At 47.0% G+C, this 22447-nt stretch overlaps 1 protein-coding gene across 1 annotated transcript; it reads left to right on the top strand.

Annotated features, from left to right (window-relative positions):
- The first annotated feature begins 1090 nt into the window (after positions 1–1090).
- On the top strand, positions 1091–20422 carry Adsl (adenylosuccinate lyase). Its single transcript, XM_038342298.1, has 13 exons — positions 1091–1297; positions 4991–5194; positions 7482–7526; positions 8109–8188; positions 11047–11218; positions 11945–11991; positions 13805–13895; positions 15184–15253; positions 15390–15537; positions 17674–17764; positions 18586–18675; positions 19044–19220; positions 20115–20422. The coding sequence occupies exons 1-13, from the start codon at positions 1145–1147 to the stop codon at positions 20199–20201; spliced, it is 1455 nt and encodes a 484-aa protein (XP_038198226.1). The 5' UTR covers positions 1091–1144; the 3' UTR covers positions 20202–20422.
- The last annotated feature ends 2025 nt before the right edge of the window (positions 20423–22447 follow it).

The raw sequence follows: 22447 nt of genomic DNA, 5'->3' as shown, positions 1-22447 counted from the left end.
TCCCTTGGAGCCTCATCCGCACAGTCTCAGAGCAATCTTAAAGGCAGGTCTTTGTGTGTGTGTGTGTGTGTGTGTGTGTGTGTGTGTGTGTGTGTGTGTGTGTGTGTGTGTGTGCATTGGTGTTTTGCATACTGTCTGTATGAGGGTGTCATCCCCTGGAACTGGAGTTACAGACGGTTGTGACTTGTCATGTGGGTGCTGGGAATTGAACCCCAGTCCTCTGAAAGAGCAGCCAGTGCTCTTAGCTGCTGAGCTACCTCTCCAGCCCCAAACCCAAAGGCAGGTCTTTTTTGTTATTTTTTGATTCTTTTGTTTTCTGCTGAAAGTCAATTTATCTTGCTTTGCCCTTTCCTGTGCAAATATAGAAGTCAATCGAATTTTAACGTATCAAGTTTTTAGGGTTTTTTTGGGGGGGGAAAGAAGTTGGGGTTTTGTTGTTTGGTTTTAGGGGGGTTTTGAGACAGGATTTCTCTGTGTAGCTTTGGAGCCTGTCCTGGAACTCACTCTGTAGTCTAGGAAGGCCTAGAACTCACGGAGATCCACTTGCCTCTGCCTCCCAAGTGCTGGGATTAAAGGCGTGTGCTACCACCGCCCGGTTAAGTATTAGTTCTTTGGGGAAAAAAAAGTATACGATTTTCATTTTTATCCTGCCACAGAAAAATTGAATTTCGGGTTGGATTTGTTCCGGAGCGGTCACGCGTTGACTGTTGGCTAATTCTGAGAGGCAGCTCTCTGGGAGCTCGGAATCCGCAGGGGGTTAGGAGTTTGTCTCCCGCGGAGTCTGGTTCCTGCGGGGCCGCAGTACTTCCAGGCTCCACTGGGGCTCCTTCCCGGCGTCCCTGCGAATGCCTCCGGAACCTCCCTTTCTGTGTTAAAGGCTGGTCCTAATGTGTGTTCCTCAGATGGAGAGCACTGAGGAGGCACCGGGTGGGCATCGATTAAGAAGCTTTAATCGTGTTTCGTACAAACCAAGCTAAACGCCTGACGCAGTAGCAGGGATGGGCGAAACCGGTACTTCCACCACCCCGGTCAAAGCTACGCCTGGGGGCGGAGCCGAGAGAGGAAGTCCCGCCCAACGCGCGCCCAGGCTTCCGCCTTTGTCCGTGCTGCTCGTGTCTGCCGCTGCCGCTGTCGCGTGCTGGAAATGGCTGCAGCCGGGGACCCTGGCGGTCCTGAAAGCTACCGTTCTCCGTTGGCGTCCCGCTATGCCAGCCACGAGATGTGCTTCTTGTTCAGCGACAGGTACAAGTTCCAGACGTGGCGGCAGCTGTGGCTGTGGCTGGCGGAGGCTGAGCAGGTAACTGGCCGTGCCCCGTGTCGCGAGGAAGGTCACAACCCGAGCACCTGTTGCCTCGGCAACAGTCCCAGAGCCCTGCGCATCTTTGGAGGACTTCAGTTTGGCCAAGGCGTTGGGAATTAGCATCCTTCCACAGCACAGCTCCAGGGCACATGTCATTTAAACCTTGCAGGCTCAGGGGGAAAAGGCGCTTGCTGCCAAGCTTTCAGACGGGAGTTCGAGCCCTGGTCGACATGGTGGACACTATTTGCCTTCCTACCTCCACGCGCGCTCACATATACACAGGCAAGCACATACACACACACACACACGAACCAAAAAAATAAATGGTAAAAAAAAAAAGTTTGTTTCAGCTGCGTTGCAAACTTGATGATTTCCCCCACCCTTTTAAAAAGACGTATTTATATTTAATTTTTTGCATATAAATGTTTTGCCTCCATGTATGCATGTTCCCCACACACATACCTGGTTGCCTGGAGAGGGAACTAGTTGACAGCCTGTTGAAAGCTGCCACGTGGGTCCTGGGAACCGAATCTGGGTCCTCTGCAAGTGCTCTTAACCACTGAGCCATATCTGCAGTCCACGACTTTTCTTCTTGTGAGGGACAAAACCAAGTCTGTAGGGAGCAAGGCTTGCCCCCGGTTACCGAGCTGGCTCCTGACAGCAGACCTGGGATTTGAACTTAGATCCATTGCAGAGCCTAAACTGAGCCCTTAGCCTCTCCTTCTTCCTCGGTGCCTTTGAAGTTAGTGACAGCTTTGGAATCTGTTCCTGCGCTGCTATTGCTTCTTCTTTGGTTGTATTTTGTTCTGAGAAGGGAGGATCTGGGCAAGTGTTTATTGTAGAGGATTTGTGGGTTTGCAGGGGTTTTTTGATAGTGGTTGATTTTAAGTGTTGGGGGGGGGTTGGGTTGTCTGTCTTTGGAGATGATGTCTCACTGTGTAGCGTGGCTGACCTCAAATTCAGAGATCGGCCTGCCTCTGCCTCCTAAGTGTGAGATTAAAGGGTTTGATAACACAGTTACTTTAATAGTTTCTCTTACATGGGCTGCATGTACAACTTATCCATTCTAATATATACTTATATCCATGCGTACATACACACATACACACACACACCCCACCCTCCCCCAAGACACGGTTTCTCTTTGTAGACTTAGCTGTTGGGTCTTGCTCTGTAGACCAGGCTGACCTTAAACTCAGAGATCCCCCTGCCTCTACCTCCTAAGTGCTGGGATTCAAGGCGTGCGCCACCACTGTCTGACCTCAGCCCAGTAATTTTTAAAAGTGTATTGGAGAAGAGGTTTTCCAGAGAAGGTGAAGGAAGCTGAAGGTGATCCAGAGAGCTGTAATGCTTCTCATGTTTAAGAGCAAGTTAGCAGCGTGCTCACCAAGAACTCAGTGCCTAGGAAGGAAATCTTCATCCTGCATTCTCTGTCCAACCCCTCCACTGTGCTTCCAGACATCACTGAAAAGATAGCAGCAATTTCTCCAGTGCCTTCTGGTCCCAAGCCTGCTTTAAGGCCTTCTATGGTAGTCTAATAGTCCTTAAATATGTATAAATGGCATGTATTCTTCCCCCCATTTAAAGGAAGAGAAGCTATGGTGATGGAGCGGTGGCTCAGCACAGCAGCTAAGGGCTTGTGCTGCTCTTGCAGGGGACCTGGCTTGAGTTCCAAGCACTGATAGCAGGCAGCTCACAACTGCCTGCAACACCAGTTCCAGGGGATCCAACATCCTTTCTAGATACTACTGGAACCTGCGCTCATGTGAAAGGCCACATGCATGCACGTACACATGTATACATAAGTTTTATTTGAATTACTTTTTGAGATTATAATTGCTTCTCTCCCTTCTCTCCATGTAACGTGCCACACACACACACACACACACACACACACACACACACACACGTGTGCGCGCCTTGCTCTTTTTTTTTTTTAAAGATTATTTATTACATACACAGTGTTCTGCCTCCATGTATGCCTACTCGCCAGAAGAGGGCACCAGATTTCATTACAGATGGTTGTGAGCCACCATGTGGTTGCTGGGAATTGAACTCAGGACCTCCGGAAGAGCAGTCAGTGCTCTTAACCTCTGAGCCATCTCTCCAGCCCCTGTGCCTTGCTCTTTCTTGAAATGCACAGCCCCTTTTTCTTTAATACTTGTTGGTGTGTGTGTTCCAAGTATATACAAACAACCTGCTCAGTCTGTATAATGTCACTTCATGTCTGTTTCCCAGGCTGACCATTTGGTTTTGGATGACCTAGGGGAAGACTGTTCTGCTCTCAGCATTCCTTGGTTGGCTGTCGTTTTTTTGTCTAAAGTTGAGGCCTCCTGAGCTTCACTCCTTCCTTGTTAGCATGTCTGTGATTGGTGTCATCCTTGTCCTGCTCACATTTAGGCAGCCGTGTTGGTGAGACTTCGTGGGTATAGCTTCTGGATCTCTGAGCCTTGTGTGCAGTGGCGCTGTAGATGTATCAGTTGGGACTGGGCTTCACAACCCTGTCCTGATAGGTTATGGTTCTCTGTGGAGGACTCAGGAAGTGTCTTTGATGGGAGTGAGACCTACACTTAGCTGTGGATTTAAAGACAAATATTTAGAATGTAGTTTACATTGCGGGTTCTCCAAGATCCGTGACTTCATTAGCTCAGGTAGTTGGCTACGTTTCCAGAACTGGGCATGATTTCCCTTCTGTTTGAGCAGGCCTTAAGTCGAGTTTAGAGCTGTTGGTTACCACTGAGAAATCCGCACCACTACTGCACCCATCCACATAAAATAAAATAAATTTTTAAAAAAATGAGAAATGACCCAGTGGTGGTGGTGCCTACCTTTAATCCCAGCACCGGATTAAAGATAAAGACAGACAAGTCTCTATGAGTTTGAGGACAGCCTGGTCTATACAGAAACTCTGTCTCAAAAAACAATACAGAGAGAGAAATGAAAGATTAGGAGGACTACAAGAGATTACCAGCATCGCAGCATGAATCTATGTGGGTATGGGTGTGGTGGGACACACATGTGGAGGTTACGTGACCAATCTTTGTGGAATAGGTCTCTCCTTTCACCTCTGCACGAATTGCAGGCTTTCCTGGCAAGCGTTTTAGTAGCTAAGCCGGGCTTGTTTTCCTTTGGAGAGAGTGACATGAAGTCGGGGTCCTTCTGCTTCTCCTTCCAAAGTGCTGGGACCACGGCACGAGCTGCACTAAGCCCAGCATTATGGAATGGCTATTTTAGTTGCTGTAAGTACAGCTGAGTCAGGTGGAAGGCCACCACACTTTGTACACTTAGGTGCCCGAAGAATTAAGTAATAAATAGAGCAAAGCTCTTTCTCATGCAGTGTGCTTTCAAGAGAGCTAAATAGGTTAATTAATGTGTGACAATGTCATACAGCGACAGGTGTGCTGAATAAAGCCAGGGGAACAGCATTGACACAGGACGCTAGAGAAGGCCTTTTTTTTTTTTTTTTTGATGACAGGTGAGCCCAAAGACAAGAATGAGAGGGGCAGGAGTTAACAGTCAACACCAAGACTCTGTTGCTTCCTGTTTAGGAGTTTTCTTAGAAAATCCATCCATGCCTCCTCCTGGAACCCATACACTTGAACTTGTTGCCCCAGGTTTTAATACAGGAGTTAATTCATTTCACATACTTGAACGTAGAGCTTACTGGACTTTGTTTTGCCTGTTCTGCAGACCCTGGGTTTGCCTATCACCGATGAGCAGATCCAGGAGATGAAGTCAAACCTGAGCAACATTGACTTCCAGATGGCAGCCGAGGAAGAGAAGCGCCTGCGGCACGACGTGATGGCTCATGTGCACACATTCGGCCACTGCTGTCCCAAAGCTGCCGGCATCATTCACCTCGGTGCCACCTCCTGTTACGTCGGAGACAATACAGTAGGAGCCTGTGCAGCTTGTGCTTGGGATTCAGCCTTTATAATATATTTGTGTGTTCTTAATTTTTCAAACTGACCAAGGGCCTTTGTAACCACTGTTGACTTCTGAAACGAGAGAATAGTATTGCAATTGTTCTTTTTTTAATATTATTTTTTTAGTTTTTTAGATTTATTTCTTTATTATGCATACAGTGTTCTGCTTGCATGTGTCCCTGCAGACAGGGGTTAGCACCAGATCTTATTACAGGTGGTTGTGAGTCACCATATGGTTGCTGGGAATTGAACTCAGGACCTCTGGAAGAGCAGTCAGTGCTCCTAACCACTGAGCTCCCCAATTGTTCTTTTTTTAATTATTATTTACTCCGTGTGTTTGGGTGCTTTGTCTGCATGAATGTCTGTGTGCTATGTGTGTGCCATGCCTGCCCAGTGAGAACAAAGTGTGGGATCCCTTGGAACTGGGGTTACGGCAGGTTGTTATCTGTCATGTAGGTGCTGAGACTTGAACCCAGGTCTTCTGGAAGAGCAGCCAGTGCATTTAACCAGTGCCATCTCTGTGGTCAGCCACTGTTTCTGCCTCTAGTTCCAGAAAGCTGACCCGTACCTGCGTTCACAGAGCATTGAGTCATTTGAGTGTGACTTCGTTGTCCCCATTTCTGCACATGAGAAAATGTATAAAGAACGGTGTGAGGCAACCTGTGATACATAAGTAGAAGAGCCAGGCGCCCTGTAGGTTGGGTGCAGTGGCCATTCCCATAAACAGCTTGAGACCCCGAGGAGGAGGGCCATTTGAAACATTAGTGACACTGCCCCTCACAAGTGCACACGACCAGGACCTCGGTGCTTGTCACTCTGCCCCTGTGAGACCTGACATTAGATTCCAAATACATTTCAGATGAAGATGACATTTTTTTGAGACAGGGTCTCACTCTGTAGGCCAGGCTGGCGTCAAGCTCAGAGATCCCTTGTTTCTGCCTCCCGAGCGCAGGGGTTAATGGTGTGCATCACTTCCGACTTTTACTTTTGCCATGGGGTCTCAGTACATGGTTGTGTTACCTAGACTGGTCCTCAGCTGGGGCGCTCGCTCTATTTTCTGCCTCAGCCATCTGAGTAGTTGAATACAGGCGGGAACCACTGGGGCCAGCTCCTCTTTAGTGTTAAGTAATGTGTAATTAAAAATATCTGTGTAAGGGTCAGATGAGGAAGAATAATCCTCTTACTTGGAAAATATTCTTTTATTACGTGTACTTACTTATTGGGGGGATTATGTGTACCATGGTGTCAGCATGGGGGTGAGAGAACAACACAGGCAGCTGGCATTCCTTTTCCAGCGTGCAGGCCCTTGAGGTGCAGCTCAGGTCTGGCAGGCTTGGCGACAAAAGCACCTCTGCCCGCTGAGCCATCTTGTTGACTCGGAAAATCTTTTTTTTTTTTTTTTTAAAGTTCCCAGTGATGCTTTGTCTCTGTGATCCTTGTGATGTAGGGGCCTGCTTCGGAGTCACCCAAAATATGTTCTCTTACCTCCCGTGAGAGTGGCCCGGCGGCCTGCAGGTAGAGCTCAGTGGTTGGTCACTTGTCCAGTACACATGCGACACTATTCTCTCCTGGGAAACTGCAGCTTCTTAAACCTTGATGTTCTAGGTCATGCCTTCCTGTGCCAACAAGTGTAGATGACCAGGACAGGGTGGCTTCAACCTGTAATCCCAGCACTCGGGAGGCAGAGGCAGGGACATAGTGAGTTCTGTGACAACCAGAGATAACATAGAGAGACCTTACCTCGAATGAATGAATGAATGAATGAATGAATGAATGAGCGAGCAGGCAAACAAACAGGTGAGGAAAAGTAGGGAGAATAGTAATGGAATGTCTCATATAAGAAAGAAGAAGTGAGTCAGCGTGGCCAGTAAAAGTTCTGTCCTCTTGTGACCCCGTAGCCCAGTAGTCCTCCTGCTCAGTATGTTGCTCCCCACCCCAAGAGCATCTCCTGTAGCCAATACCAACTAATTTCTAGTTTGAACCAGGTTAGTGATGCTGGGGATGGAGCCCATGCCCTTGCACGCGCTAGGTGAATATTCTGCCCACCGAGCTACATTCCCACCCCCGCTTCCATGTTTTTAAATGGTGATGAGGGGAAAACCGCCTCTTGACATCTTTTGGAGCACATATGTTTGCTGATGATGAGTTGGGTTGCTTGCTAGCTGAGACACCAGCTCTAATGGCAGAAAGTATTAAAACTGTAATACTACTGTTTGACACTGTTTAATGTGAAACCTTTGAATTTTCTTTTTCAGGACCTCATTATTCTGAGAAATGCATTTGACCTGCTTTTGCCAAAGGTAAGATGCTGACAGGAGTTTCCTACCAGTTTAGATGCCTCATATAGGAATGATCTGAAATTGTGTGAATTCAGGCAGTGTCGATACCTAGTGTTGTCAAGTCAGGGACTCTGTAGGTCATCTGTGGAGTTAATTGTTTCTTCTTGGGTTAAAACATAAATATGGTGTTTTCACATCCTTAATCCCTGCAGTGGGAAAGCAGAGGCGGGTGGATTCAGAATTAAAGGCCAACCTGGAAGAGTAGAAGTGATTGAATGCTTTAAAGCATAGCCTTTTAAATGTAGTCGGTGCAACCAGAGACGCATTGCCGGAGTGTGTCAGGTTAGGCCATGTCTTGGTCCTGTTCTTCTGCAATGGTCTTAAAATAGCTCGAGACATGTTAGGAAGTCGACTCAGCTTTCAGATGTTGGTTCTGTGGTCCTTGCCAGGGGCACTTCAGGATACAAAGGTGAAATGGCCTGAGCACTCTCTTCACTGAGCTGAAGGTGTAATTTCATGTTAAATTTTGTGACCATTTAGCTGAAGTTACATGAAGAACTCAGTTGAATTCACGCCCTTTCCCCCACATGTTCTTTCTTGTAGCTTGCTAGAGTGATCTCGAGGCTTGCTGATTTTGCCAAGGAACACGCTGCTCTGCCCACCTTGGGTTTCACACATTTTCAGTGAGTGATGAGATGACCGCTGGGGAATTGAACTTACTGTGCTGTTGAGGCCGGAATCCCAAAGCATAAGCAGATAACTCGGGACACTGGTTAGAAATGTGTCCGAAGCTTTGATTAGAAGCTTTTTCTGGGGACTGGGGCTGTTGCTTCATGGGAATGTGATTGTCCAGCATGATTGAACTCTTGAGTCTGCGTCCAGAATGACAAGAAAGAGTAAATAAACTACATTGACGCCATGCTTGGAGGCATACAAGTGTAGTCCCGGCTACTGACGGCCTGAGGTGGGAAGATGGCTTGAGCCCACAAGGTCTAGGCTAGACAGACAGTACCGTGCAACCATCTCAACGATGAAAAGTATAACTTTTTAATGACGATGTTTATTTAAATTTATTCATTTATTTATTTGTGTGCAGTCATGACTGCACATGTGGGGGCCAGAGGACAACTTGTAAAAGTTCATTCTTTCCTTCCATAATGTGGTCCAGAGATTGAAACCCAGGCCATCAGACTGGATAGTAGACTCCTTACCAACTGAACTACCTCATTGGTCCAAGAGTTAACAGTTTGTAGTTATCAAGAATAAAGAATCATTCATAAACTTATCTTCTTTTTTAATGTGTGTGCATGTTTTGTCTGCATGTATGCATGTTTCTCCACCACTTGCATGTCTGATGTCTGAGAGACCAGAAAAGGGCATCAGATCCCCTGAAGCTAGAGTTACAGGTTATAAATCACTATGTGGAACAGAGCCTAGGTCCTCTGGAAGAGTGGCCAGTGTTGTAACTGCCGAGCCATCTCTCCAGTCCCTCATGTTCCTTTTTATTCTTTTCTTTTTCTTTCGGTTTTGTTTGTTGAGACAGGGTTTCTGTGTGTAGCTTTGGATCCAGATCCTGGAACTCTCTCTGTAGACCAGGCTGGCCTCGAACTCACAGAGATCCAAGGGCTAGGATTAAAGGCATGCACCACCACCATCCAGCTTTTATTATTATTATTATTATTATTATTATTATTATTATTATTATTATTATGTTTCTTACGTGTCTAGCCCAGAGCAGTAATCCAGACTCAGGGGAAAGCATTATGTAAGAATGTCATTTATGGTATCACTGAAAACAGTCTAGATGACTTGACAGATAAAAGAATTATTAAATAAGGTACATTATGCCCAGAGGTTGGAGTAATAGCCAGCAGAATGTTGCTCATAAGACAATGTGAAGGTGGTGGTGCACACCTTTAATCCCAGCACTCGGAGGCAGAGGCAGGAGGATCTCTGAGTTCTGGGCCAGCCTGGTCTACAGAGCAAGTTCCAGGACAACCAGTGCTACACAGTATCTCAAAAAAAAAAAAAAATGACAGCGTGAATGTATGTTTAGGGACAAGAACGTTTAAATAACACAAAAGACCAGGTATCATGATGCACACCTTTAATTCCAGGACTCGGGAGGCCGGGAGTTATGTGAGTTCAAGTCCAACCTGGTCTATGTTTCAGGTTCAAGACCGGCCAAGGATACACAGATCTTTTCTCAAAAGAAAAGAAAAATATTGTAGAAAAATTATCATCTTGTTAATTTGATTACCCTGGTTTAGGTCATAATAATTAAAAATTTCTCCTTTCTGGGGCTGGAGAGATGAATCAGAGGTTAAGAGCACTGGCTGCTCTTCCAAAGATCCCGAGTTCAGTTCCTAGCAACCACATGGTGGCTCACAACCATCTGTAATGAGATCTGGTGCCCTCTTTTGGCAGAATATTGTATACACAAGAAATCTTTTTTAAAAATTCCCCTTTTGGTCTGTGTGTATGCTGACAGAAGCTCTACCCTAGCACTGCACTCCGAACCCTGTTCTTTCTGCTTTTCTTATTTTATTTTGTTTTGTTTCTGACAGGGCTCACTGTGTAGCTGGCTAGCTTGAAACTCCTGTGTAGACCAGGCTGACCTCAAACTTGAAGACCTCTGCCTGCATCTGCCTCCCCATGATGCATGGCGAGATTAACCCCAGCCCCGTAGTTTTTATTTTTAGAATTTGTAAACATTTCTATAATCACTAAATACAGCCCTAAAAACCTCATATCACCTTTGGAATGCTAAACTATTTTTAGTATATTTACAGTGTATAATAATTAACACCTTAATTTTATAATATCTCTATCAGCAATCTCTTCTGCCATCCCTCCCCACCCTGGCAAACCCAACCCTGTTTTTTGTCTATAGATTTGCTCACCTCAGAGACTGCATCTAAATGGAATCATGTACAGTGTATGCCCTTCTGTGGATGACTTCTTTGGTGTAAAATGTATCTATCATGGTGTAGTATGTGTCTAGAATTCATTTTTTCTAATGACTAGGCAGCATCCCACCCATAGATCTGCCTTATTTTGTTTGCCCCTTCAGTTGTGAGCATTGGTTGGGTTGGCGTTCACAACTGCCATGATTAGTTGCTGCCATGGACCTGCCCACACAGGTCAGTCTGCGCAGGAGTCAGCAAGGAAGTCTTGTTTAGGATCTCCCAGTGTGACTGGATGTCACTGGCTGTTGTAAGCATTTCTTGTCAACATCTGGCCGTCTACACAATATACTTTGTCCCTAGCCTTTGATTAAAACACCCCTAGGTGCTGCAGTTTTAAGTCAGTAATCTTGTCTCTTTAAGCTGTATGAGGCTCTGGATTCCACCCCAGAACCTAGAAGGAAAATAGCCTCTTTCAAACAAATTTTTTTTTGAGGTAGGGTTTCTCTGTGTAGCCTTGACTGTTCTAGAACTCACTCTGTAGACCAAGATGGCCTCAAACTCACAGAGCTCTGCCTCTGCCTCCCAGGTAGGCCTCGATGTGGACCTCTGTGTTCTTTCTGTCCTCCTTTCAGGCCTGCTCAGCTGACCACAGTTGGGAAACGCTGCTGCCTTTGGATCCAAGATCTCTGTGTGGACCTCCAGAACTTGAAGCGTGTCCGTGATGAGCTCCGCTTCCGGGGAGTGAAGGGCACTACTGGCACCCAGGCCAGCTTCCTGCAGCTCTTCGAGGGGGACCACCAGAAGGTATTCTGAGGGGCCAGCAAAATGGATAGTTGAGCCAGTTCCAGGAGCACATGGCGGAAGGAAAGAACCAGCTCCTGCAAGCTGTCCTGTTTCCATACTCTTGTCATGTGTGTGCTCGTGCACACAAAAATAAAAGTATTTAAAGAACATAATAAAAATATACCCATACTGCATTCATTTCTTATTGTATGCAGTACCCAAAAAAGGGTATTCTGAAAGTGACCTGAGGGACAGCTTAACTCAGTGGTAGCAGCCCACAAGACAAGGCTGCCTCTGGCTTGATAGGACTGATTCAGAATGTGTCAGAGGAGGCCCAAGACCCAGCTAGATGACCAGTCCAAGTATACTCAGGCTGCACACCTACATTTCTTTTCTTCTTCCTTCCTTCCATTTAATTTTACTTTATGTACATTGTCATAAGGGTGTTAGATTCCCTGAAACTGGAGTTAAGAGTTAAGTACAGTTGAGAGCTGCCATGTGAATCCTGGGAATTTAACCTGGGTCCTCTGGAAGAGGAACCAGTGCTCTTTTTTTTATTTTGGGTTTTTCAAGACAAGAGTTTCCGTGTGTAGCTTTGGCTGTTCTGGAACTCTCTGTACACCAAGCTGGCCTCAAACTCAGAGATCCTCCTGCCTCTGCCCCCCGAGTGCTGGGTTAAATTGTGGAGCACCGTTCAGCTTTGGGACAGCCGCATTTCTAACAGGATGTGTCTTGTCTTTCTTAAAGGTGGAGAAGCTGGATAAGATGGTGACAGAGAAGGCAGGGTTTAAGAGGTACATTCCTGGGACAATGCTGGGTCTCTAGATTCAACTGTTCCTCCTTTTCCTCCTCTGTGTGTGTGTGTGTGTGTGTGTGTGTGTGTGTGTGTATGAATGAATGTTTTACCTGCATGTCTGTGTATCACATTTGCGCTTGTGGCTGGTACCTGCAGAGGTCAGAAGAGGGCTTTGGAATCCCTGGAACTGGAGTTAGGATGGTTGTGAGCCACTGTGTATGTCTGGGAATCAAACCCAGATCCCCTGTGAGTGCAACAGTATGCTTACTGCCAAGACATCTCTCCCGTCCCTTGCTTATCTATTTTATTTATCGGGATGTTTCGTCTGTGTGTCTATATAGCATGTGCATGCAGTGCTCACGGAGGCAAGAAGAGTGTCAGATCCCTTGGGACTTGGCATGACAGACAGTTGTGAACTGCCATGTAGGTGCTGGGTATCACACCCCAGTCCCCTTCAAAAACAGCAACTGAAACTGGGCATAGTGGCACACACCTATAATCCTGGTACTCAAGAGACAGAGGCAGGCAGACCTCTGAGTTCCAGGACAACAGTGGCTACATAGTTGCCTTACATACACAAGATCCTTTCTCAAAAAAACAGAGAGGGAGGGAGGGAGGGAGGAAGGAAGGAAGGAAGGAAGGAAGGAAGGAAGGAAGGAAGGAAGGAAGGAAGGAAGGAAGGAAGGAAGGAAGGAAGGGCAGTAGGTACTCAACCGCTGAGCCATCTTTCCAGCCCCCGGTTTCCTTACAGCAACTTTGCGCATATTGCTCTTCTGTTCCAGCTTTGTCTGTTTGAGATAAAGTCTCACTTTGTAAAGCCCAGACTGAACTTGAATTCACCAAAGTCCTCCAGCCTCAGAGAGGGCTACAGTCCTCTCAGTCCCCATGCCCTGATGTGTCAGTGTTTCTGTGTCTTTCCTGGGACCCTCAGTGAGGAGCTGTGACTCTGGCCACCTGTGCTAAGCTCCACCAGGCTCCTCCATGATTCCTTTTCCTGGACACCTCATGGAGCTGCAGGGGACATGGTGTTCTAGGTTCTGCCTCCTCCGCATTGCTGGGGATTATTAAACAGGATAAAGAACTTAATTCAGAAGCCAGTTGCCTGTTAGGGCATAATTGAGCACACCTGGAAAGCCAAGCCATCACTTGGGTCATTTTTGGTTTTTCTATATCACAGTCTCTTTTTTGTTCTTCTTTCTTTCTTTCTTTCTTTCTTCCTTCCTTCCTTCCTTTCTTTCTTTCTTTCTTTCTTTTTTTGTTGTTGTTGAGATAAGGTTTCTCTGTGTAGTCTTGGCTGTTCTGTTGCTTGCTATGTAAACCAGGCTGGCCTCAAACACAGGGATCTGTCTGCCTGCCTCTGCCTCCAGAGTGCTGAAATTAAAGGTGTTCACTACTATACCCAATTGACAATTATTTTTTTCTTTTTTGTTCAAGGCATTGTTTCTCTGTGAGACCCTGGCTACTCTGGAACTAGCTCCTTAGAACAGGTTGGCCTCAGACTCACAGAGATCCATCCGCCTCTGCCTCCCAAGTGTTGGGATTAAAGGCTGGCGCCACCAGTGCCCAGTGATAATCATATATTTTTAAAAAAATCATATATTTTTAAAAGATTTATTTATTTATTATGTATGCAGTGTTCTGCTTGCATGCCAGAAGAGGGCACCAGATCCCACTGTGGATGGGTATGAGCCACCATGTGGTTGCTGGGATTGAACTCAGGACCTCTGGAAGAGTTCTGAGATTTCTGAGCCATTTCTCCAGCCTGATAATCACATGTTTTAACATAGATCTCTTTTTTTGTTTATTTCTAGAGCTTTCATCATCACAGGACAGACCTATACACGAAAAGTGGACATTGAAGTGCTGTCTGTGCTGGCCAGCTTAGGGGCGTCAGTGCACAAGGTAAGGGCGGCAGCTTGCAGGGTGGGAACTTTAAGGAACCCTCAGACAGACCAAAGCAGCCCCAGGCTTGTAGGCAGACGTGTCTTTCCCACTTGCCAGTTCCCAAATAACTGACATAGAGTCTTAATATTAATTACAAATGCTTGGCCATTAGCTCAGCCTTGTTACTAGCTAACTCTTACATTTAAATTAACCCGTATTTCTTATCTACGCTCTGCCATGTGGCTTGGTACATTTTCTCAGCATGGCATGCTCATCTTGCTTCTCTCTGTGTCCCTCCTAACTCTCCTGTTCAGCTATTGGCCAGTCTGCTTATTTATTAAACCAATCCAGTGACATATTCACACAGTATAAAGAAATATTCCACAACACAAACTTTTAGTTAATCCTATCTCAATACATTAGTGATGATAATTTGGGACCTATAAGGAAAGCCTTTAAATTGAGATGTGCCAAAGGGAAGGAAGTTACTCCTACATCTACAACATGTTCATCTGTTGAAGGATATGTTAAAATTGAAATTCTTCAGCCAGGCAAATAGTAGCATGGGCCTGTGGTTCCATCACGTTAGAGGGAGAGGCAGAATTGGTTCAAGGTTTTCTTTGGCTACATAGCAAGCTGAAAGCCATCCTGAGCTACATGACACCCTGTCTTAAAGAGGAAAAAAAAACACATAATCATCTTGCCTTTTCATGATCTGTCTACGTCTCTTTCCCTTTTGCGCTCAAGTCAAGGTGTTGCTGTGTAGCCCAGGCTATCCTAAGACAACCGAGCTACTGAAGTTAGAGCCGCCACCACACTCAGCTTCCTGACACCTGACACAGTTTTTGACTAAGAATGTCTCTGTTTCTGTTCTATGGTCCTTAGAACCCGGGACCCTGTGCATTCCAGGCAAGCGCTTCAATACAGAGCCACCTCCCTAGTCTGCTCTTTGTATTCATCATCTCTGTTTTTTAGGCGCAAAGCCTGAGTAGAAACTCTGTGGACTTTTAGGTGGGTAGGGCTGGCTTTGAACTCAGCAACAGCACATGCTAAGAGTTTATTACCTGCCTGGCAGTGGTGGCACATATTTAATCCCAGCACCCAGGAGGCAGAGGCAGGTGCTGATCTCTGATTTCTAGGCCATCCTGGTCTACAGAGTGAATTCCGGGGCATCCAGGGCTACACAGAGAAACCCTGTCTCAGAAACAATCAAACAGAAAAAGAACTTGGCGCCTGTGTGGCACCTGGCCTGGCCTCAGGGCCCCTGTGTAGCAAGCATGGAATGATGCCTGGTCTGCCTCCCCAGATTTGCACTGACATTCGTCTCCTGGCAAACCTGAAGGAGATGGAGGAGCCCTTTGAGAAACAGCAGATTGGTGAGTGTGGAGCAGTGGCTGCTGGAGAGGCGGCTGGGTGTCCCCGTGGCTCTCCAGGTGTGCCCAGCAGATGCTTGTGCATTTGCTGTCCCTAGATCCCTTTCTGCCTTTGCATCCTGTCTTCTTCTCTGGGCAGGCTCAAGTGCAATGCCATACAAGCGGAACCCCATGCGCTCTGAACGCTGCTGCAGCCTGGCCCGTCACCTAATGGCCCTTGTCATGGACCCACTACAGACAGCTTCTGTGCAGTGGTTTGAGCGCACACTGGATGACAGTGCCAACAGGTCAGTGACTGGGACAACACACGCAGCACAATGGGAGGAGTTCTAGAGGAAGGAAGCAGAAAGGCAGATTTGAACATGTCTGCTTTCTTCCTTATCCTCAAGAAGCTTTGGCTGGAGCAGTTTGCTTGCTGCTGCACCCCTCGTGCAGTGGTTGAAGACTCAGGCAGCCTTCCTAAAGGAGGCGATGGCTTACGACTTAGGAAGGGAGTGTTAAGATGTGGCTCATTTGGTAGCGTGCTTGCCTAGTGTGCACAAAGCCTATGATTCGATTTCCATTACCACCTAAAAAGCAGACATGGCGGCACACACCTGTAATTCCAGCTTTCCGTGGGGACAGGGTTGGAGGCAAGAACATTAGAAATTCAAGGCCATTCTCATAGGGAGTCAGTGTCCACCCTTGTTGGAGGAAGGTTGCTTGTTGGTTCCCAGCTGCCCGGCTAGCTTAGACCCAAAATAATCACACAGAATATTAATTAAATCACTGCTTGGCCCAGCTAGGTCTAGCTTCTTATTGTCTAACTCTTATATTAATTTAGCCCATTTTTATTAATCTGTATATTGCCACATACATATATGTGGCTGTGGCTTACTGGGGTTAAGTTCCCAGCATCTGTCTCCTGCAGGCTACATGGCTTCTCTGACTCCACCCTTCTTTCTCCCAGCATACAGCCTAGCTTTTCCTGCCTAGTTCTGTTTTGCCCTTGCCATAAGCCCAAAGCAATTCTTTATTCATTAACCAATAAAAGCGACACATAGAAGGACCTCCCACACCACACCCTGACCTGGAGACCCTGTCTCAAAGGAAAGGAAACATGGGCACTTAAAGGGTGATCAGGAGCACACACAAAGACACAAGCAGGAGGTTATAGGGAGCTACCTAGTCGACGAATGGAGCCCTTTTGGCTAAGGTATGAACACAGGTAGCAGCTAGTCTATGAAGAGTCTAAAAGCCCCAAGAGGAGTCTTAGCTTTGCTGTGAAAACCTGTTTGTTCATGTCCTCCTGTCTATTTTATATTTTTTAAATTTAGGTTATTTTATGTGTATGAATATTTTGCATACATGTATATGTGTATGTGTGCGCCATGCATGTCTGGTGCCCACAGAGTTCAGACAAGGCTACTGGATTCTCTGGTGCAGGCGTTACATATGGTTGGAAGCTGGCTGTGCGATGCTGGGAACCGAACCCAGGTTCTTGTAAGAGCAACAAGCACTTTCTTTCTTTAAAAAAATTTTTATAATTTATTATTTTTATTTTATGTACATTGGCGTTTTGCCTGAATGTATGTCTATGTGAGGGTGTCAGATCTTGGGGTTACAGACAGTTGTAAGCTGCCATGTGGGTACTGGGAATTAAACTGTGGTCCTCTGGAAAAGCAGCCAGTGCTCTTAACCACTCCGCCTCTCCAGCCCCCCTGTAATAAGCACTCTTAATGGCTAAACCATCTCCTGTATTCTGTAAATGCTGTAGATTGTAGATACCGTGTAAATGCTGGTGAATAATTGCTGTTACTGTGGTAGTTGGGGAGTGAGAGAAACTGACTGCTGAGCAGTTGATTTTTCCAAGTGTTATCAACCTGTGGCTAACAGAAGTTATGGGTGTTAAGCTCTCAGATACAGAAGGCCGTGGTAGACAGTAAAACCAAATTCAGATTGCCTGCTGAAATTCCCCAGCGTCATTTAGTGAGTCTTGTGTGCAGGAGGCACTGAACGAGGTAGACCACTTCAGGGGTCCGAGCCCACCTGAGCCCAGTGGCCACGTGGGTGGAAAGAAGATACGAGTAGAGGGGCCAACAGGCCAGCCTGGGTGGCTGACGAGAGAACTTGGTGAGTGGGGTGCTCCTGAGAAAAGACCCACTGCAGGGGAGAGCAGCTTGGTAGTGGTGAGCAAGAGCCAGTGAGGGGGGGCTAGGTTGATGCTGGAGTCTGGGGTAGAGCCTTACGTGTCTGCTGCTTGGGCAGATGGTATGGACTAGAAGTGAAGATAAGAGGGTTGTGAGCACATTGGGGTGAGCGACATCGTGAGACTGAAGGAAACTGCCCGGCGTACATAAGGCATGAGAAGTCAATAGGGCAGCTTCTTGGACACGCCTTGTGTGTCTCTGACGTTTGATTAACTGAATGCGTTTGTTTTGTAGACGGCTCTGTTTGGCGGAAGCGTTTCTCACTGCAGATACTGTGTTAAATACCCTGCAGAACATTTCTGAAGGACTGGTGGTGTACCCCAAAGTAAGAGGCCTCGGATATGGGAAGGGGAGTGCTCCGGAAGGAATGTACTGGGGTGCTGAAGTCTGGCCAAGGGGAGCTCTTTTACCAGACCTCCTTCTTGAGTCCAGGACAGCAGAGGGAAGCAGATCTGTTTAACTCATAGACACGCGTACAGACCGAGAAAAACACTGACTTGTCTTGACTTGAGCAGCAGGTAGCCAGGAAGAGAAAATGGCGCTAGTCACCTGTTTTTGTTGTTTCGTTTTGTGTGGTTTTCATCATGGTTGGTTGGCTTTTATTGTTTGAGTGTGGGGCTCACTATGTAGACCAGGTTGGCCTTAAACTCACAGAGTGTCCTGCCTTTGCCTCCTGGAGTGCTGGGGTTAAAGGCATGCAGCACCACACCTGGCCATTTGCTCTGTTCTAGGTACCTGACCAGGTGGGTTCTTCTCCATCACACACTCATTGAAGTAGGGCAGTGAAGTTCAGCAAGTGGAGGGAGGGTGGCCGTGCGCAGCCCTGTCACCGCTGGGAGCCAGACCCAGGTCCTGTGCAGGAGCAAGAAGTGCTCTTGGGCCAGCTCGCCACCCAAATTGACAATCTTGAGGACTGTTCCCATGAAGCTGCTTCTGAGAATTTACTTAAAGACTTTTTCATTTTTTTAAGGAAGGGAGGGAGAAAATCTAAATTTATAAGAAAATTGAGCAACGTGGTCCTGAATAAAGCATTGCATCCCCCATCTCTGTAAACAGTGACAGTCCGTAGCCCTCCTGTGCATTTCCTGACCTACTGGGCGTACTCTGTGGCTCATAATGTTGAAACATCTGTCTTGCCCCTTCTAGGTAATTGAACGGCGCATTCGGCAAGAGCTGCCTTTCATGGCTACAGAGAACATCATCATGGCAATGGTCAAAGCTGGGGGCAGCCGACAGGTATGGTAACAGTGAATCAAGCTGAGTACAGTAGCGCACACCTCTAATCCCAGCACTCAGGATGCAGAGTGGATCTCTGAGAGTTCAGGGCTATCCAGGGCTATATAGATAGATTCCCCTCTCCCCAAAGGAAAAAAAGGTGAATCAGAAAAATGGTTGTCATTGGGTCTGAATCTGTTTGGAGTGAGGAGGAAACAAGAACCAATGGTTCACAAGGTTGTGGGGAGGAGGAGCACCCGTCTCAAGAGTGTCCCTCAGCTGGGGTCACAGTAGAGGCCATGGAGGAGTCACTGTGGAATAGCCACCTCAGTAGGCGGAGGTCTAGGCACCCGGTGATTATGTGCTCATACCACCTCTCTCCCCCACAGGACTGCCACGAGAAGATCAGAGTGCTCTCCCAGCAGGCAGCTGCTGTGGTTAAGCAGGAAGGGGGCGACAATGACCTCATAGAGCGCATTCGGGCAGATGCCTACTTCAACCCCATCCACTCCCAGTTGGAGCATCTGTTGGACCCCTCTTCTTTCACTGGCCGAGCACCCCAGCAGGTAACTGTCCGGTAGGGCACTCTCGAGACTGCTGTCTCTACGATGCTGGTTGCAGAGCCTGGGCCTCTGGGGCTGTGGGGGAAATGCTAGAGGGGCCACCTAGGGAGGCTAAAAAGTATAGTAGAGGTTGGCCGTGGTGACACGGGCCTTTAATTCCTGCCTGGGGTACATAGTGAGTTCTAGACACTCTAGGAGTTGCATAGATGTGTAAAGAGACCCTGCTCAAAACCTCAAAACAAACAGACAAAAAAGTAGAGACCTCCCCACCCCAAGGATCTCAGAATTCTGCCTCGTGGCGCATGGCAGCCAGTACACAGGCATCTACACAACACGCTCACTCAGCTGTTTGAAACGAAGAGTTAGTTTTTGTTTTATTTTTCTTAAAGATCAGAACTGTACCTTTTGTTTTGTTTTGTTTTGTTTTGTTTTAACAAGGAATGAATATTTAGGCCACAAGGGTTCATGTCACAAAGCCCAAATTCTTTCCAGACCAGCTCCACAGGATTCAGTGCATTTTTAGCCTCCACGGGCGGGGCAGCCACGCCCACATGCAGTACACAGAGCCAGGTGATTGAATGCAAACAGAATCATTTCTCGTGAGGACTTCAGCCAAGGTAGTGGTCAGTGTAGGCAAGGGGAAGAGAGTTAATCCCTTGGGAACTGGTCAGATGGGACTGGGGCAGAGGATGGAGAAATCTGGCCTACTTTAGAGTGACCCGCCTCTGGCTGAGACAGCATTTGTGACACGCTTGTGTCTGGGAGACCTAGCCAATAGGCAGCTGAGGACAGCACATGCTCAGTGGAGGCAGCTTTAGCAGCGTCAGCCTTAGCTCAAACTGGTTTGAGGAAGGTACTAACGTTTCCTTTTGTCTTGTGTTTGCTCATCCCTGGCAGGTCCACAGGTTTCTAGAAGAGGAGGTGCATCCCCTGCTAAAACCCTATGGGAGTGTGATGGAGGTGAAAGCAGAGCTAAGTCTGTAGAAGACACGGAAAGATCATTGAGACTTTGCTAATTGTATTGTCGGGAAATTTAATTCTGAAGTGCCTCCTTCACCTCAAGAATGTACATTGAGAGCAGCACAGTGGTGGCACATACCTTTAATCCCTGCACTCAGGAAGCAGAAATAGGCAGATCTCTTGAGTTCAAAGCCAGTTTGATCTACAGAGCTAGTTCCAGGACAGCCAGGGCTACAACGAGAAAACTCTGTCTCAAAAAACAAAAAACAGCCAGGCGGTGGTGGCGCACGCCTTTAATCCCAGCACTTGGGAGGCAGAGGCAGGCGGATCTCTGCAAGTTCGAGGCCAGCCTGGTCTACAAGAGCTAGTTCCAGGACAGGCTCTAAAACTACAGTGAAACCCTGTCTCAAAAAACCAAAAAAACAAAAACAAAAAACAAACAAAAAATGTACATTAAAATTTGTTGCCTAGGGTTCACAATAGACAGGTGTACATTTTTGTTTTCTCTGGTCTTTTTTTTTTTTTTTTTTTTGAGACCAGGTCTCACTATGTACACTATGTATCCCTGACTGGCCTAGAACTAACAGAGATCCCCCTACCTCTGTCTCCCCAGTAGTGGGATTAAAGGTGTGCACCACCATCTTGGCTTTTTTCTTCATTCTTTACAGTGGCATAATCTAGCAGAATAATGTAATTTAGACTCACATAGTTCCCAGTGGCCTCAAGTCTGCAGTGTTTCCTGACTTACAGTGAGACTGTGTCCCCATAAACCTTCTAAGTTAAAACATGAGTCCAGTTCACTGATCAAATAGTGTTACATGCTCATAACACTGACAGTCGCTTTCGGTCAGAGAAGATTGCGTATCGCGAGCCCTATTAGTAATACAGTCAAATGTCTGGTGTAGTGTCCCGAGTCCTGTGCGGGCACACTCAGCTACACACTGTTATTCTGTAGTTCTTTTCAAGTGTTCAGTGGATTGTAAAGGAGCAAGAAATCCTGGTCCCCGTGAAAATGGGTTTAAATCGAAAAATTACCTGGATCCAGTGGTTCAGAATACCTTGATTTCAGTTCTTTTTGCTGAGATTAAGTCATGAAGTTTGTGGCTAAAGAGCAGGAAAGAATGGGTGCTGATGGGTTCTTCAGCTCAGGTTGTGCCTGTTTCATTTTTTGGAGAGGCTTGTTTATCAGGGAGATGCTAATGAATAAATAGATTGCATTATGGCATGTGTCAGCCCTTGGTCTTTGTTAAGAAGACTGGTAGCTGTTTAGACAAAGACTGAGGTCCGAGTTGCCCAGCCGGAAGGGGAACGCTATGTGCGGCCTTGCTTCAGGTGTAGATGGAAACAAAGGGCTGGAAAGATGCTCATCTAGGAAAGGCCAGCCTGGTCTACACGGCTAGACAGTGAGGGTCAGGCAGCCTGGTCTACACGGCTAGACAGTGAGGGTCAGGCCAGCCTGGTCTACACGGCTAGACAGTGAGGGTCAGGCCAGCCTGGTCTACACGGCTAGACAGTGAGGGTCAGGCCAGTCCAGGCTACACAGAGGAACCCTGCCTACAAAACAAATGTGAAGATTTTGTTGATCAGATTTTTAGTTGACAAAAACTAGGAGAATTAACCAACTTGGTGATAACCGAGATTTCATCTGGTAAGGTAAATGTAAACCAATCAACCTTAAATTCTGTTCTTAAATTCTCAGAACTAAGTTCTGAGATGCATTGTGGTAATGGTGTCCAGAAAGGTCACCAGATCCTACACCACACTCAGTATTCTGTTCAGTCTTAAATATGTCTAAAGAGGAACATCCAGCCTCTAGACCCCAGCATCTCATGAGGAGCGCTGGAGTCCGAGATTCAGTGTGTGTGGACATCTCCAGGTTGGCCTTGAGTTTGTGAGCTTGTACCCCAGCCTCCAGGGCGTGGGGATGGCAGGTGTGCTGCACCCCACGACCCCGGCGACCAGCACTTCAGATACTGTGGTAGAATGACATCGTGGTCTGTTGTCCAGCAAGAAAACCTGAGGTCAGTATTTCTTGTCACCTTGTGAGAGTGGCCCACAACCCACCTCCTGTCCAGGAAGGAACTGGAGGACAGCCTTGTTGTCAAGGGTGTTTGAGGGAGAGAAGTCTGGTCCATTCCAGTTGTGCTCATAGTATCCAGAATCTGCACTTGCTGCCTCGGCCGTGGATCTCTGTGAGTTCGAGGCCAGCCTGGTTTACAAGAACTAGTTCCAGGACAGGCTCCAAAGCTACACAGAAACCTGGTCTCAAA

The sequence above is a fragment of the Arvicola amphibius genome, chromosome 9 (genome assembly GCF_903992535.2).
Source record: "Arvicola amphibius chromosome 9, mArvAmp1.2, whole genome shotgun sequence".
NCBI lineage: Eukaryota > Metazoa > Chordata > Mammalia > Rodentia > Cricetidae > Arvicola > Arvicola amphibius.
The sequence above is the reverse complement of the archived record's forward strand: the minus strand, read 5'-3'. Positions and strand labels throughout refer to the sequence as shown.

Bases quoted from the DNA above. Each gene is read 5' to 3' on its own strand.
- Adsl (XM_038342298.1), top strand. From the start codon at position 1,145: ATGGCTGCAGCCGGGGACCCTGGCGGTCCTGAAAGCTACCGTTCTCCG. The intron at 18,676-19,043 runs GTATGGTAACAG...TCTCCCCCACAG, and splicing joins AAGCTGGGGGCAGCCGACAG to GACTGCCACGAGAAGATCAG. The intron at 19,221-20,114 runs GTAACTGTCCGG...CATCCCTGGCAG, and splicing joins CTGGCCGAGCACCCCAGCAG to GTCCACAGGTTTCTAGAAGA.